This window comes from Buteo buteo, chromosome 18 (assembly GCF_964188355.1).
Source record: "Buteo buteo chromosome 18, bButBut1.hap1.1, whole genome shotgun sequence".
NCBI classification, from domain to species: domain Eukaryota; kingdom Metazoa; phylum Chordata; class Aves; order Accipitriformes; family Accipitridae; genus Buteo; species Buteo buteo.
Window position 1 is genome coordinate 6,711,763 of NC_134188.1, and position 16,262 is coordinate 6,728,024.

The 16,262-nt window shown below is 42.0% G+C and overlaps 1 protein-coding gene across 3 annotated transcripts in view; it reads left to right on the plus strand.

The window, feature by feature from the left end:
- SPATA13 (spermatogenesis associated 13) overlaps positions 1–16,262 on the plus strand; it is a 49,420-nt gene that overhangs the window by 11,177 nt on the left and 21,981 nt on the right. The window contains exons 1-3 of one of the 3 annotated variants that reach the window (XM_075050716.1): positions 2,856–2,933; positions 5,126–5,488; positions 8,608–8,752. In XM_075050716.1, coding sequence (XP_074906817.1) covers positions 2,865–2,933; positions 5,126–5,488; positions 8,608–8,752 — 577 coding nt within the window. In that variant the 5' untranslated portion in view covers positions 2,856–2,864. Of the gene's footprint in view, positions 1–2,855; positions 2,934–5,125; positions 5,489–8,607; positions 8,753–16,262 lie in introns of those variants that run through there. The other 2 variants (XM_075050715.1, XM_075050717.1) reach the window with 2 other exon arrangements.

The following is a 16,262-nucleotide window of genomic DNA, read 5'->3' on the forward strand; positions in this document are numbered from 1 at the left end:
GGAAAAGAAAAAAGGCAGAAGGGGGCCAGGATGCTCTTTCCCCTGCAGACCAGCAGGACTGGGGGTCCTTGTCCAAGAGGCACCTACCTGTGAATTCCCAGCAGATTGCCAGGTAGAGAAAACACTTTCAGGAGATTTAAGCGTCCCTTATACTGCCATGCTTTTCTATATGGATACGTTATGCAGCTTTAATTGTATCAGTACATTTAGAACATAAAAATAAAATTTAAAAAATCCAGGGGATTGAAATGCAGATTAGTGGGCAGGGAGCCTCAGCAATGTACACAGGCATCAACATGTTTGTAGAGTGGTGATTTTATTTTCATTAGGGAGTTTACTGGCATAAAATACATTAACAAAAAATCACCCAGGGATTTTTTTCCTTGCCATCATGGTGGCAGCAGTGTGTCAGCCCTCACAAGTGTACCAGCAGCAGCAAGCTGACCAGCAGCGGGCTGTGTTGGGTCAGACTTACAGTTTGGGCTTTTTCTGCAGTGGAGAGTGTGGTCAGGTATACTGTTATTCATGGCTGGCGTAACCGTCCCAGCAGAAGTCCTGCCATGCAATTTCAGGTACTGGCAATTTTTTGCCATTTCACTGATAGAAGTTGCATCCATATAAGCAACACTTTACCAGTACTGTACAGACCAGATCTCATGCTCCTTGGGCAGTGCTCCCTCTGAAGACAATTTTGGGTGCTGAATTTATCAAATACACACTGTAGTCTGAGTAAGAGTTGCAGAACCTGGCTCTCATCTGGCTCTGAAGTCTAAGCTAAGATTTCAGTGGTTAAAACACCCGATGCTGATGTTGCTTACATTGGTATTAATGAGTAACAGGGAATGCCAGTAGCAGTCATGTGCCATTAAACGCAACAGGCTTGTACCAGTGCCAGGTCGAGTTGAGTGAGGTCATGACAAAGTCCTTGAAGCTGCTGTGCCTGGGTTGGGAAATCAGTCTGGGACCAGGCAAAGGAGGGATTTGGTCCGGCTGGGCTCCGACTCGGCGGTGTAGATGTCTACCTGGAGCAGCCTGGGAAGGTTCCTGCTGGATTGGGATCGGTGTGGTCAGGGGGCCCTGGGGAGCACACCCTAACCAGCACACCTGAGCGTGGCACCTAGAGCCCAGCCCACTCACCTAAGAACAGCTGTCAAGTGCAATGAGGGGCAGGTAACCAAGACAGCTGTGCACAGCTGGAAAGCACCTTGTGGGGAAGCTGCACCTTGCTGGGGCAGGAGATGGGGACCAAGCAGGCTTCCCCACAGCATTGGGGAAGCGTTGTAGTGCCGTCCACCTCTACCTGCAGTCGGGTTTGGCACCTGGTTCCTGCCTGTAGCGCTGCCCGGCTGATTCGCTCCGTGGGCTCGGCTGGCACTCTTGGTTGGGGGCTCAACTCGATTGCCTGAACGTAAGCACCCAGCACTGCTGGAGGTGCCCCAACTGGTTCCCCCTCATCTCCAGGGGCTGCTTCTGGATGGCCTGGGCCTCCCGTAGGTCCCGTGTCGTACCTGCAGGAGGCATGGTATGCACAGATATTTTACATCCCTTAGGACATTGGAAATGGCCCCGGGTGCCTATGTTCAGGCAACAAAATTTCGCCACAGATTTCTACAGGCTACAATGACAGCTTTAACGTCTAGCTAACATACAGACACCTCCGTTGCAGACATCAAAATTTAGATGTAGGAATCTGGAGCTGAATCCCATCCTAAGAGTGACATATTACATGGGAACAATAGCAAATAAAAGTGTAGCCTGGATCGAAGTAAATGTTCACTTTAAGTGGTTGTATTTGTAGATATACTGCTGTCAGGAAAAAGGAAAACAATTGAAATACAACAATTTAATTAATGTGCTGTCATAGGAATTTAGGTGTCCTGGTAAAATTAATTCATTTGCGTCAGTATAAATAGGTAGAGCTGTTTATGTTTGCATTCTCAGAAGAAACCTAACTGAGGATGCAGCCTAAAAGACAAGATTAATAATCTTGATTGCTAGCATTGGTGATCCTGGGCTCTTGCTAGACTAGCAGATGTGAATTTCAGAATATCCAGTGTGGATTCAGCTTAGACCTTTAATTCTCAGAAATCTTGAAATTTCTTGAAATTTTTGACGAACACTTAGAATGTATCAGTCAGTGTGTGACATTTTGGTTTTCATCCTATATGAAGTGCCCTGTGTATCTCTACTCATGTCTGTAGATGTTACCAATAATAATTGTGTAACATAAACCTGATTTCACTTACAAAGGATTGATCAAGAGAGGGTCATCTGAGGTCAGTGGTGCTGCACCAGTATAAAGCCAGTGACAGGTGGAACAAAATTGTTTCCTTAGAATTTTTTCACTGGTGTCAAGAATCACACTTACACTTAAGTGAGTGCAATATTGGAGCCTATGAGTTGTGTGCTGGATATTTTGTTCCTCCTCATAAGTGGTCACTTGACCAGGTCCTGCTTGAGTAGGTCACTTAGAGGAATGTGAGGTTATCAGTCTGGTTTCCTCTGATTTTTGCTATGAGAGGATTACATTTTCTGTTTTATTAGTATTCTTCAATGCAGTTTATAGATCTAAGCCTAAAAATACACATCCTTCAGCATTGTTTATTGCACAGCAGAGATTAATCTGGCTGTCATTTGGATCACCGCTGTAGGTGGAGTGCTGCAGAAGGATAGCAGTCCTCTCTTTGCAAATATTATTGCTCAAGATAAGGGTGTAAAAAGCAGATTGGAAGATGACATGTGACGTGTCCTTCCCTCAGTCTAAAAGTACAGGATCATGGGATGAACTTCACCTGACTGGTTATGCAGAGTGTGCTCACTTATGTAGCTCTTCTGGACAAGACTTTGCAAAACAAAAACATAAAATGACTCTCGTGAGCTCCTTTCTCAGTCACTGCATATGTGGAGACCCTTTACCTGTGTCTGATTCTGAGGTAAGAACCTTATTTAACCTGTGATTTTGCTGCTCTGACCTTAGAGGGGCTGTGTTTAAGGGACAGCTTTGCTGAAGCTGTGTCGGTACACCAGCCAGGGAGTCACTCTCTACTGATTTGCTTATACTATTAAAACTGGTCCTGACCTAAAATCTGCAGAGAAGCTGAAGCATTCTTGAGTGACAGGTGTGACACCATAGAAATCAGAATTTATGCAAGTGCTCTATTTAGAATAAATTTCATGCTGTAAGTGAAATAATTGAATGTAGAGCAATGGATGACATTGATCATTTTTCATACCTTAATTGCAGTGATCATGTTAAAATGCCGACTGTTTAATAACTCTGCCTACTAGCTAAAGTGCTTTCATACAGTGAAATTTGTCTTAAGCTGTCTTTCAAACAAAAAGTGAAATCTGCCCGCTGTATCAGGTGGCCTTCTAAAAAAAGCTCATCGGCGTTGTACTGGCCTGGTTGAAAATGGTAGGTGGAGAAGAAGGTGACAGAAGATAAGTCCTCTTTCACAGGCATCATTGTAAAAGGCTGATTCTGGGCTGCATGTTTGCTTTGAATATGCAGTACCTGAAATGCCTTCACCTGGTCTGAAACAGATGAACAAAATGTAGCCAGGCAGACAGAATGATGCCTCTCTTTTTTGGAATACTTATTAGCTTTGAACATCCTCAGAAATGCACTTGGGTAGTCTGAAGATACCCTAATAAAGAAGTAGGCTGATTTTTTTTACAAAAAAAGGGCAGAATTAGCTCATAATTGTTATGAGAACTTGGGGCAGGGTTCACTTGCTCAGCAGTGGTTTGGAGTTTGTCATTCATTCCACCAGGCATGCATGCCAGCTGCTACCCAGCCCAGAAATACCCATCTTCCTTTCTCTGTTTCCTTTCTGTTCTTATAGAGGAGCCAGGAGAAGCCAAGGAAATGCTGAGAATTTGGAAATTTGAGGGAAATGTGAATATAAATTTTTATGTGCAGTATTTTTTCTCAAAAACTGTAGGGATTTTGTTAGAAAAGTTTACAGCAGTATTACTCCAAATGCATTGAAATCCTTAAAAATGATCTCTCTAACAAGTATTTCAGTTAAGGTTGTTTTATTTCCAAACTTGCAGTACCAGTGCAATTATGATACCTATAGGCATTAACCTCCCTGAGCCAGATGTGCTGTTAAATAGGAACAACGTGCTCATTTTCTAAGCTTCCTCTCTAAAAACATCAGTTTTTCCTGTATTTGTGTTACAGTGTATGACTATAACCTCGGTGAGCCTGTAGAAAATTAGCTTCTCCCTTCCAAACTGGATGAGCTCGCTTACCCAATTGGCGCAGGGGTGCACAATCTCTAGATCTGACCCAAGCGAGAGCGCGGGAGTGAGCGGTAGGAGGGAGTGCGGCTGCCTGGGTTGGTATCGGCTGACTGGGATCAGCAAGCCGTCAAACTGCTTGCTTTTTCATTACCGGGTAAAGGTAAAGCAGAGGAATATCACAGAATGGGTTGGGTTGGAAGGGACCTTAAAGATCATCTAGTTCCAACTCCCTGCCATAGGCAGGGACACCTTCCACCAGACGAGGTTGCTCCAAGCCCCATCCAACCTGGACTTGAACACTGCCAGGGATGGGGCAGCCACCACCTCTCTGGGCAACCTGTTCCAGCATCCCACCACCCTCATCATAAAGAATTTCTTCTTGTATCTAATCTAAATCTACCCTCTTCCAGTTTAAAACCATTGCCCCTTGTCCTGTCACTCCAGGCCTTGTTAAAAAGTCCAGAAACACAGTGTGCTGGTTCAATTGTTTTTACTGGTGTTATATGTAACATCCTACTGGTGCACAGGAACAAGTCCTGTGAGTGGCAGGGCTGTCTTTCCCAAGACATCATTCAGTGAATTCAGTGTTTATGATAGGGCCTGTCTGTGTGCTGAGGTAATAGGTGAGTTTTTAGTGTTATTAGTCATGTTTTCCTAAGAGGTGCTGATGGTTGGGTGTTAACCTTACTTGGCACCAGCACCATGATGTCTTTCCTTTGCAAGGTTACTCTCTTCCTGACTTGTCAGTTGCATTTGTTGTATTTATGGTAAGTCTTTCTTTTTAGCAATGCTAAGTTGATCTGCCATATGAAAAACTCACAAATGATTAACTGTCAGAAAATTTTGTGGCTTATTTGACTTGTTCACATTTAAAAAGGTTGTTTCCGATGATCACTGGAAGAGGTCCCCATCCCAGGATGAAGAAAAGGCAGACACACAAAAGGTCACACCCAGGAGATGGGGCTCTGGAAAAAGATCTCGCCCCAGACCTCTCTCAGACTATGGCCAAATGTCGATCAGAAGTTTTTCTATACCAGAAGATGCAGTTGCGGTGGAGTCTCAGAAGACAGACTGCACGGATGGAGAAAATCAGCCAGGACTGGCTTCCGTCGGGTCTGTGATCCAAAGCAATACAGTGGGCTACCACAGAGGGCGAAAAAGAAGACCCATCTCCGTAATAGGTGGGGTCAATTTCTATGGAAGTGGTCCGGCAGAAGAGATGGAAGTTCTGCTGACACAAGTAAGATAAGAGATGTGCTCTCTGCAAACTGCAAAAGATCCTTTCACTTCCTTGTCTCTATCTTCAGCCTAGAAAATAGAATGGATGCTTCCTTCTCTTCCTTCCCTTTTGTCAAGCTGACATCGTATACTTACAATTCTGTTTTCCTGGTCACTAATTACTTTGTCTTCTTGTTAAGAAACAAAACAGCATGGAATAAAACTGATACTGACTTTGGGGTAATCTTTTCCGTATTGTAAATTAACCTTATTTCTTTCTTGGAATGGTCATTATGTCTCATATTGGTATATAAGAGCTCATTTGTGTGTAATACAGCTGTGTGTTTAGTCTCCTTACAGGGTGTAGGGCCTGAGGAACAGAGGAGTACAAACCAATATGATAATAACACAATATTTATTGATCATTTCAAATTCTCCAAAACCAGGTCTGTTCAAAACCTGTGCCATTAGCTGTGGTGTTCAAAATCTTGGTATTGGCATATCAAGGATACTTTAATAAAGACATTGCTTAAGAAAATTGGTAATAAATTTAGAAATTAATGAAACAAAGAATCTAAGAAAACTGGCAATATGAATAAAATGTCTGTTTATGTACTACTAAATTGACCTGATGGAATGAATGTAGGAAGCCTGTAAGAAAATATCATGTCGTTGAGTTAGCACTTGAGCAGTACCTATATACTTATTTGCCATCTCTGTCGGCTTAGGTAAGAGAGTGAGAAATAAAAAACTTCTGAAAGATAAAAATAGCTTCTTTTTCCCTGGAGGTAGTCCTGAGTGGGTACAATGTGTAGAGGAACTTACTGTTGTGTTGGTAGTGGTGGCCCTGTCTTGCAGCTGCTTGCAGAGCTTCAGGCTCCTGGGCTTTTGTAACACTGCACTGATCAGGTGTTTTCCACTTCCCAGAAAAGCTGGAGGACTCTTACCTGCAGGAATTCTCAAGCTGATAAAGCAAAAGAAAAAAGGAATAGTACTTACATCTCAGAAGACGTGATTCTAGTGGTTATTAATGGAATTTGAATCCTCTTAATCTTTCTCGTGCCACTCAATCCTCCTGCTGGGAAGTTTAGTGGTACTCCTCTGACTGAAATCAAATGCTGAAACAATGGCAGGATTTTCAGTCTCCTGTGAAAAGCAATTTTTAACATGAACATTGTTATTGTATATTGCACATTTTTTTCTTTATAAATCCCTGATGAAAAAATGCATCTTCAAGCAAAACTCCAACTGAAGCCAATGAATCTTTTACCCAGGCAAAGGCCATAGTTTCAAACCCTATATAATTGGGGTATTTTAAAATTAATTTTATCATTACTTAGCTTGGAGGAAAAAAAGAAGAAAATTAGTGTTATAAATTCTAGGCCATCTTATTCAAGAATACTAGATGGATTTCAAGGGACAGTAAGTATTGGCAACCCAAATGATCCTTGCTGTACCATGGAAGTGATGTAACACTCCAAGCCCTTCATTTACTGATGAAAACAAATTGATCTCTCTTCAACTTTGCTCACATCAGTTTATTAATGAAGGAACATGCATCAAGGCAGCTATTTGAGTTGACTCTTTCCATGCTTGATGCTGCTGCGAGGGCTGGCTGGGGTTAAATGGGCACATTGCTGGGTCAGTGTGGTGAAGACCAAAACTATGGACCGTTCCCAGTGGGGCACATTTTTTACCCAAATGATGGCCTTCCCAGGCCTGCCACTGAGTAACAGCACATCCTTGTCTGTCCAGGGAAGGGATCTGGACTGAAGCCTTACAAGAAAATTTTAGTTGCCCAGAAATAAATAGCTTTGTTGCTTAATCAGCCAGTTATTTGCATATAGTAATTCCCATCACTTCTGCTAGCTGTTTGATGCAATATATCGGACTTACTCTTTGTGGTGTTATTCAGTGATAGGATCCTGGTATATTGCTAAAGCACTGAGGAAATGAGGCTTAAAAATGGGGTTGTAGTTAAATCATATTCAATACACATTGAGGTTTTTGGCAGTCATATTAGAAAGTAAATTTGTAGCTGGAATGTAAAAAAGGACTAATGAAGCAGGAATACATGTGCTAGAAGTATTTTATGTGGGGCTTTCAAAGACTGATCTTCCCATTGGTGATTTTTTTTCGTAAAAGCTTTGAAAACCCACAGGAATATTTGAAAAGTATAATGCTAACTCCTCCTTTGTTGTGTTTCGTTTTGGTCTGACAGCTTAGGTGTGAGAAAACATTTTCAAACAATACTAAATCATTGGGTTCAGAACAGGGTCTAGTCAAGAGCTAGTTCATTAAAAAAACATCCCTGATGTTTCAGATTACTTGACAGAAGGGCCTATGAACAGTAACAACTGAAAGATAAGAGAAGATCTAAAGATGAGTTTCTCTGAAGTTCATGTGCTGAGGTCTGGCTGGTTTATGTTGAATGTTTACGCAAGGTCATTCAGGCTGGCTAATGTGGAGTTGTTCAGGGACGACTTAAAATTAGACTCAGTTTGCAAATAAAACGGGTAGATTCCCTAGTCATAATTAGCCAAATGAGTGATTTAATTAAAGAAAATGGCTTCTAGATAAAGTTTTGAGTAAACTTAATGTTACCTCTTTTTAATGAGACTCCTAGGAACTTCAGAGCAGAGGATCATTTAGACAATTATTTTTGTCTTGTAAAATATGTTTATTTTACTTAAAAGCAGTACACTTATTTGAGGAAAGCAAGTGTCCCAGGAAACGAACACAACTTCCAACCATAGCATTTCTGGCCATTCTTTCACCTTGGGTTTCCCTTCAGATGTGTGTTTGCAATGCTAGCCGGCATTGCGCAGGCTGTTCTCAAAGCAGTTAGATCCCAGACTGGGCATGGAGTATTACAACATGAAAATTATAGAGCATGTCTGATCATAACAGAAGGCTAAGGAGTTTTTAATATAGCAGAGAACTGTAAAGTAATAAAATATTTTCAGTGGTGCTGGTGGATGTGGTATGCAGTGCTTAAGCAATGTGATTTCAAAGTAGGGGATTTTACTGCCCCTGTAATTAGCTGGACTATCTGAAGAAACCTTACTTCATACCTGAGTTTTATTGAGTTGGACTTGCTGGTAGCTCTACTAATACTGGATTTTCCTGTTTTCTCTGTAGCCTGTAACACGGCCACCCGTTCCAGCACACCAGGTACCCCCTTACAAAGCTGTTTCAGCCAGGTTCCGTCCGCTCACCTTTTCTCAAAGTACCCCCATCGGCCTGGACCGGGTTGGACGAAGGCGGCAGATGAGAACATCTAACGGTAAGATTGGCGAGTCTTTTTAACTCTCTAGATCTCAGCTTCATACTCCAGCTTAATCAGGAACTAGATTATAGTGTGGATCACAAAAGGGTGCAAACTATCTCAGTGACAAAGTAGTACCCAGCTAAGTTGCTTTGTTTTGTGAGTTTCTCATTAGTAGCTGCTGTGTTCATGTAAATCTTGGTTTTCACATCTACTGTTTGACATTTATATGGTTTATTCTTCTGTATCACTTACACTCCTGTATTTTCCACTCTCTATTCACATACTTGCCTGAAGATAGTAATAGAATATGAAGGAAGTAAGGTCCAACATGCCTGAGTTCATACCCGAACCATAGCCACATCACACATGTATTTTTAATTTTCTGTTTGCCATGCATTCAGCTTAACTACCTAGATAGGCAAGCCCTAAATAATTAAGCAGCTTGTTTCAGAGAACTGGATGCGGTTGCAGTTGCTTACTCAGTGGTTCGTGTAGCCCAGCCAGGGTTCTGGTACATGATGGACAGGTTCTTGGAAAAGGTTGCCTTTTTGGAAGCATTACCCTTTATCAGACTCTCTGATGTGCCCTGTGTATTTTTGCTGTACTTGTTTACTATTAGCATGCATTGCTATCTTGAGTTAATAGAAAGTTGTATCTAGCATTAGCGGAACATTTCTTGGCAGGTGGAACCAGAAGAACCTGGTTTAATACCATTTGTGTTCTTTCAGACAGCTGTCAGCATAATCTGAACAGTTATTCATGTTTCACTGGCAAGGGTCAGAAATAAAAGCAAAATTTTCACTTTATATCCTTCACTGTTAATAGTGAACAAAACACTAGTGGGAACCTTCATTCTGCCTCTCTGTGGAGAGAATAAGTAAAGGTGTCTGGATCAGGGCTTGCCATGACTGAAGTAGGAAACTTAACAAATAGCATTTTCAGCGTTTCTTTATTAAAATGATACGTATGTTTACTAGTCAGTACTTGGCTTTTATGGCTCTAAGCTAAGTTTTAGCTGCAATGATGGCCAAATTCTGCTCAAAAAATCCTCCAAGTACACATCAATTTATATAAGAATGTTAAAACTGCATTTTCCAGTCTTCAATAGAGCATGATAGTTTTCTTCAGAAAGTGCTCTCCAAGGAACAGACTTGAGAATTTCTAACTATAGCAATGAGATATATTATATATATTATATTAGTATTTTCTTTTTAATTTATATTGTAGTAAAATATTGGGAAATACTTTAAAGCCCATGTCTGGATTGTGTCCTTGCTGTCTCAGTACACTTAATAATCCAGATTAGACATAGAGGTAAATTAGACATCTAATGCTGTGACCCTTGCTGAGATTACATGGTATCTCAGTGCCTGATTCCAGAAGGACTACTCACAGAATAACAGGTTTGCCATGAGCTAGTTTTCAAAAAAAAGAGACTCTAAGTATCACAAAGTAGGAATTCTTTTTCTATTTTTAATTATCCTTTCCGTTTCATGTTTGGAAACCATATGAAATAATATTAGTTACCTAGGCAGCTGCCTGAGAGTAGTATATTTCCAGGTATTTAGCTTTTAATAACTGGTCTCCTAAACATAAGCATCAGGATGACAAATACACAAAGCAAGATTTCTGCCACTTCTCAAGACAGTGAAGCCAAAGCAATACTGATTATGCTAGATGTGACTTTTATGACTCATTACAATAAACATAGAAGCTGAGCAGGAAAAACTTCTGAAATCAAAGCCTTGAAGGCAGGTAAGGAATATCACGGACTTCGCAGTTTGAGAGCAGTTGCAAAGATCTATTAAGTAGCTGCAGCAGAAAATAAAAAAATGACGAGTGTCACACATTCTGATCTTTTTCCTTTTTCGCTTAAATTCACAAGGCATTTCCTTGTCTTTGAACATGTGAGAGTTTTTTGTTTGCTCATGTACAGTGAAATTTGATAGCACAAAAGCCCTTTATTACAGAAAGAAATTCTAAACCCAAGCACTGAAAACCAGTGGCATCTTATTTTAGTTACTTGCTAAAGCCTAATAGATTGCATATCTACTTCTATAACAATGAGAGATAGAATTGGAGATGTAAATTTTTAGAAAAAACAGTTGTCACAAGACAGTAAATCATCATACTGTAGGAGACAGAATAACAAGCAGCCAACACCCAAGTGAAACGTCCCTTGAGACTTACATTGCTACTCTTGTGCTTAAAGGATTACAAGTTTTAAATTATATTAAAGACGTTACCTATTTATCACAGTACAGCAATTTTTATAAGTATCTTAAAAACTAACCCATCTTTCTTGCCTATTGTGGTGTGGGATTTGAATTTGGCTGAATTAATTGGTGAACTCCTTTGGATAAGCTGAGCTCTGAGTAGGTGGGGTGGGATTCAACTCAAGTTTAAGTCACCTAAATTTAGTCTAAATGTAGGTACCTACATAAGAGTTAAACATTAGAACACCAGTTACAGGCAGTGGAGGACTAGGGCTTCATTCAGTTACCCACCCCAGGGTCCAGTGGGGGTACCTAAGCACCTACCTGGAACTGGCAGATATGACAGAGGAGGCCAGCAGGATATCCAAAATACTTAAAATGGCACGAAGTATGTACGTTTAAACAACCGATCTGAGGCCTTAGCCATTGCAGTCAATGAAGGTTAGAGAAGGAGCTGCCTTTGGATGAGGTGGATTGCTCTCTCAGCTGTTTTAATTGTGACCAATACCTACTGATTTAGATGGTTCGTTCAAATGTGGATTCCAGCATTTAGATTAATAAATTTAAATGTCTTTAATTCATATAGTGTCCTGTCCTGGACATTTGCCTGCAATGTTAAACTACTGTCAAGCTTTTCCCAGTTCATCAAGGTTGGGTAACCGAGGAGGTTTCAGCCTGTGTGGAGCACAGCTCGGGAACTGAAGTGCAAACAAACTGGCTGTTGGGAGAGGAGATTTTCAGGTTCTCCATCCCTATCACCAATGAAATACTCAAACCCCACCCCCCGAACAAACAGAAATTAGTAATCACTCCCCGAGAGAAAACAGTTCTCTGCTTGCTACCATCTCCTCGCTACCCTATCTTTGCTCCCCCACCCCACAAGACTGAGGATGTAAGTAGGACAATATGCAGGAAACACAAATTCCCAGGTTAGTAGACTGAGTGCTGTATTTGTCACGGACAGGACGTGAAGGGGCATCATGAAATCCACTACCGCAGGCTAAAGCAGTCCCAGTGTTGCTGGGCGCAGAAAAGCCTCTGAACTGGAGGATGATGGCTATGGGATACTTTGAAGGATGGCACTCGTACCTGATTGGAAAAGATAAAAAACTATGTTGGTGGGTAATGGGATTTAGTCGCATGGATAGCTGGGCTAGATGATGCAAACGGGACCTCGCGGCGTGTTGGGAGCAGCTGGTGCATCAGGTGAAACACCCAGGCAGTCCTCTGACTGCGGAGGGGAGGTGGGAGAGTGCCAGGGAGAGTGCGGTGGGCAGGAGGCAAGCACTGGAGGCAAAACTGAAGTTATCGGGTAGAAGCTAAAAGACCAGGAGCCCAACGGTGAAATGTCCAAAGTGCTGCCAATGCCACGCTCCGTGTCAGATAGAGAGGCCTTTTTACCCCCAAGCATCTTCATCCAGAAAGTTGGATTAAAAAGAGGGAGATTTAGGGCAAAGCTGGCAAGGTGTAATAACACACGGTGTAGGACAGCACATCCTTTACAGGCGATGTCAGTAATCACTGCATCCTCAAATGGAGGATGGAGAGGAAGCTGACAAAACTCAGGCAAGAAATAGTCAGGAACAGTTGGACAAATGTTGTTTAAAGAGGATTTAGAAAAACAGGCAACCCTGCCAGTAATAGTGAACGTTTAAAAAGTAAGATGGAGAAGTAAACATATTTTTAAAGATGCTAGATGGCAGATGTCAGAAACTTGGTTGAAGGAAGATAACCAGTGGAGCATAACCAGTATATAACCATTGTGAAAGGTGTATAGAAATAACAGAAAAGATTGTACCAGTGAAAGAGGGTCTCTAATGTATTAAAAGCTAAAAGCCAAATCAGATAAACAAATTGACTGTATCATCAAGTGTCACAGGATCTGTAGTCTGGAATGCCATGCCTAAACAGGAAAAAGTACAGTGACAGGATTAAATTATGAACCACCTGAGATCACCAGGATGATGAAAGTAAATGTGACAAACCAAGGAAACCAGAGAAGTTTCAAGGGCAGCAAGCACAGTCCTAAAAGGAGACTTAAATTGCTGTCGTGTGGGTTAAGCATTGTGATGGGCACAGTGCTACATTTTTAGGCATACCATAAATAACTATTTGGTGCAGCTCATCAGGAGACCTACGGGAAGTGAAACAGTCCTTGAACCGTTCCTGAGATGTGTGCAGGATCACACATAAAAGCTGCTCTGTAAGGGTGGGATGTGTCTCGTCTGACTGTAGAGACTTGTAAGCTAAGCTAGGTGACCTTGACTGGAAGAAACAGGTAATTTAGGGTGTTGTTCATTAACCAAATACGGACAGATAACGAATCTTGTCCTCTGTGTCCATAATGCACTCTGAGCCAATATCCTGTCAGGGGTGAGAAGAGTAAAAAAAATCCAATACAGTATGTGTTTTAATTTAAAAGAGGGAAAGTAAATAAAAGTGAGAAGTCATTTATGTAACAAAGGAATTTAAAGGAGCAGAAAAAGGTGTTGAATGCTTGCAAGCAGCACGGAGAGTGTTCAAGGACAGCATATTAGATACTTAGAGCAAGTTCATGTCACCTGTCAAAACAGACTTTGGAAACACCAGAAAAGGGTTCTGTCAGTAAACACAGGGGAAAAGAATCTATCAGAAGAAGAAGAAGAAAAGGCATCCTTCAGATTGTTGAATTGTTACCAAATAGAAAAAAAAATACCTCTAGCAATTTTGATGTAAAGCTACAGGAATGTAGAAACAATTTGCTAAAGATATGAAAACTACATCCTTTTTAAAAAATATGAGAACCATGTGGACTACCAGACAGTTTGTAGGCCTTGTAAGTGACTGAGAAATAAAACCTGAGCTCAAACTAGATAAGGATCTGTCTCAAAATCTCAAGTAAAAGTTTTAGAGTAACTAAATGAATAGCAGCAAATTGCCAGAACCAAGATTCTAAAGGGATTTAAGAATAAAATTGCTGAGCTACTGCCTCAGCATGGAATTTGTTCCTCAAAAATTGCCTCCAGTACAAGGAAGATGGCAGTGATGGGAAAACCATTTATAAAGAAGTAATGGGAGGGATCCAGTGAGCAGTAGACCAGTGAGTCTGACATAATAGTACGTAGAATATATAAAGAATGTATTTAGGACTTAGAAACTATGACAGAGAGTAACATCAACTGTTGCCACCACTGACTGGTGGACCCTTAGGATGAAGAGTCCACGTGCCCTCTGTAGAGGAAAGCTGTTGCCCACAAATGGATGAGGTTTTCTGAAAAAAATCACTGAGGATGTGACCAAGGGGATTCAATAGGTAAAGGCTACTTGGACCTCCAAAAGGCCTCTGACAAGATCTCTTACAGGTGTCTCTTAATAGAGGCCTGGGATAAGAGGGAAGATCCTCCCATGCTTTAACAAGTGAGTAACCACTAAGTAACGGCGAGGAGGAATGTGCTTGGTTTTCTTAAGGAGAGAGATCATGAGTGGAGTCAGATGTTCAGAGTCTTCACAAATAATGTGGGAAGGGAGGTATAGAATGAAATGACAATTCTTGCTTGTGTGCTAGATTATTCACGGTAGCGAAAGCACAAGCTGCTTGAACAGAGTTGCAGAAGGATTTCACAGTACGCAGACACAACGCGCTGCGCTGGTGGCAGGTGAATTCAGTGTTGATAGAGGCAAAGGAGTGCACGTGGAGGAACACGAGCCTGGTATGCTTGCAGAAGAACGGACTTTGAGCTGGTATTGCCATTCAGGAAGAGATCTTGCAATCCTAACAGATAATTAAAGTGTCAGTTCAGTGCATAGTAACAGTCAAAACAGTAAATAAAAGGGCAGGAGTTTGTAGGAAGGGAATAGAGAACAAAACAGAAGGCCCAATTGTGCCACTGGTGTGGTGTGTGGGGGCCATCTCCTTGTTCCTTTCCACCTCAAAAGGCATTTTTTACAGGGGACGATACAGAGAAAGGCAAAAGGACAAGAAAACCTACTCAGTGTCTCTGTGTGAGGAATGATTAATGCGGCTAGGGCTCTGCAACTCGGAAAAAAAGGACAATAGGGGAATAAAAGACTGATTGGCAGAGGAGAAATGAACAGATAATAGTTATTGTTTACAATAATGTGAGAACTAAAGGGCACCAAGTGAAATCATCAGATAGCAAGTTCAAAATAAAAGATAGTTTTCACACTCTTGCTACACATGATATTTCACATCCAAAAGTCTACAGAAATCCAGAAAGTGGTTTGAAAAATTCAGTTCATTAAACACAAAGATACCACTTCTGCCCCAGGAAGGATCTGACTCTAATCTGCAGATAGCTGGAATTTAGGAAAGTACATCAGAAAAATGCCATTGCATGCCTCATCTATTTTTATGTTCTTCCCTGTGCATCTGCTACGGGCTGCTGTCAGAGCGGGGTGGGTGGGGGGCACCTTTGGTCTGCCCCAGGGTGTAGGGTCCTGTGATACCAGAGGGTTATCTAGAACTGGATTTTCTTGAGGCGGGTAAACTAGCTTTTATTTTTAGTATTTTAGTCTGTGCTACCCACAGCCTTGCCAGAGCGCCCTGCGCAGCGGGTAAGCCAGCTCAGCGTGCGTTTGGAGAGGGTCCCTGCGGACTGACGCTACGAAGGACAGCCTGCGCCTCCTGTCCCTGGCTGATCCTGCGAGGAAACCAACCCGCCACCAGCTCACCCCAAACGAGAACTTTTGTGGGGGTTCAGTTTGGGGCTGCACAGTTGCTAGACGTGCCGGTGCAGAGGAGGGAGAACAGCCCCCCCCTCCCCGGCAGCATCCCACGGTGGCGCTGGGTTAGACGTTGGGCAAAAAGCACACAGTCTGTTCTGTTCTGCAAAAATCAAGCCATGACTTTTTTTCAGAGATTGTTTTTGATGTGTCTTCTGGAAGAGCTGTGTGGGGTTTGATCTTGTTCTCCTTTGGCAGTTCGGCTGTTTTTCCCCTGCAGGTAGGGGTTGGACATGGCAGAGAGCTTGTGAGCCGGTTGATAAAAAAGCCTGAAACCTTTCGCTTGCAGGTCCCAGGATTGTCAGCGCTTCAGTGTCACTTCTGTTTGCTGGGTTGGTTTTTTTTAATGATTTGTGCCAAGAAAAATGTGTGGGGCTGTGTATAAACAGCTTATATAACACGCAGTAGTTTGTTTTTACTGTACTATCCAATGTGTCCTTGCAGCAAGAAATAATAGGGAAGTTTGGGGATTCAGAAGAGAATTCCTATCGGTCTCCTGTGCAGTGCAGCGCAGTCTGGGTTTTTGTAGGAAGATGGCATTAACGTTGCAGGGCGATGTTTGGCCTTTCCTTCTCTGTCTGAGGCAG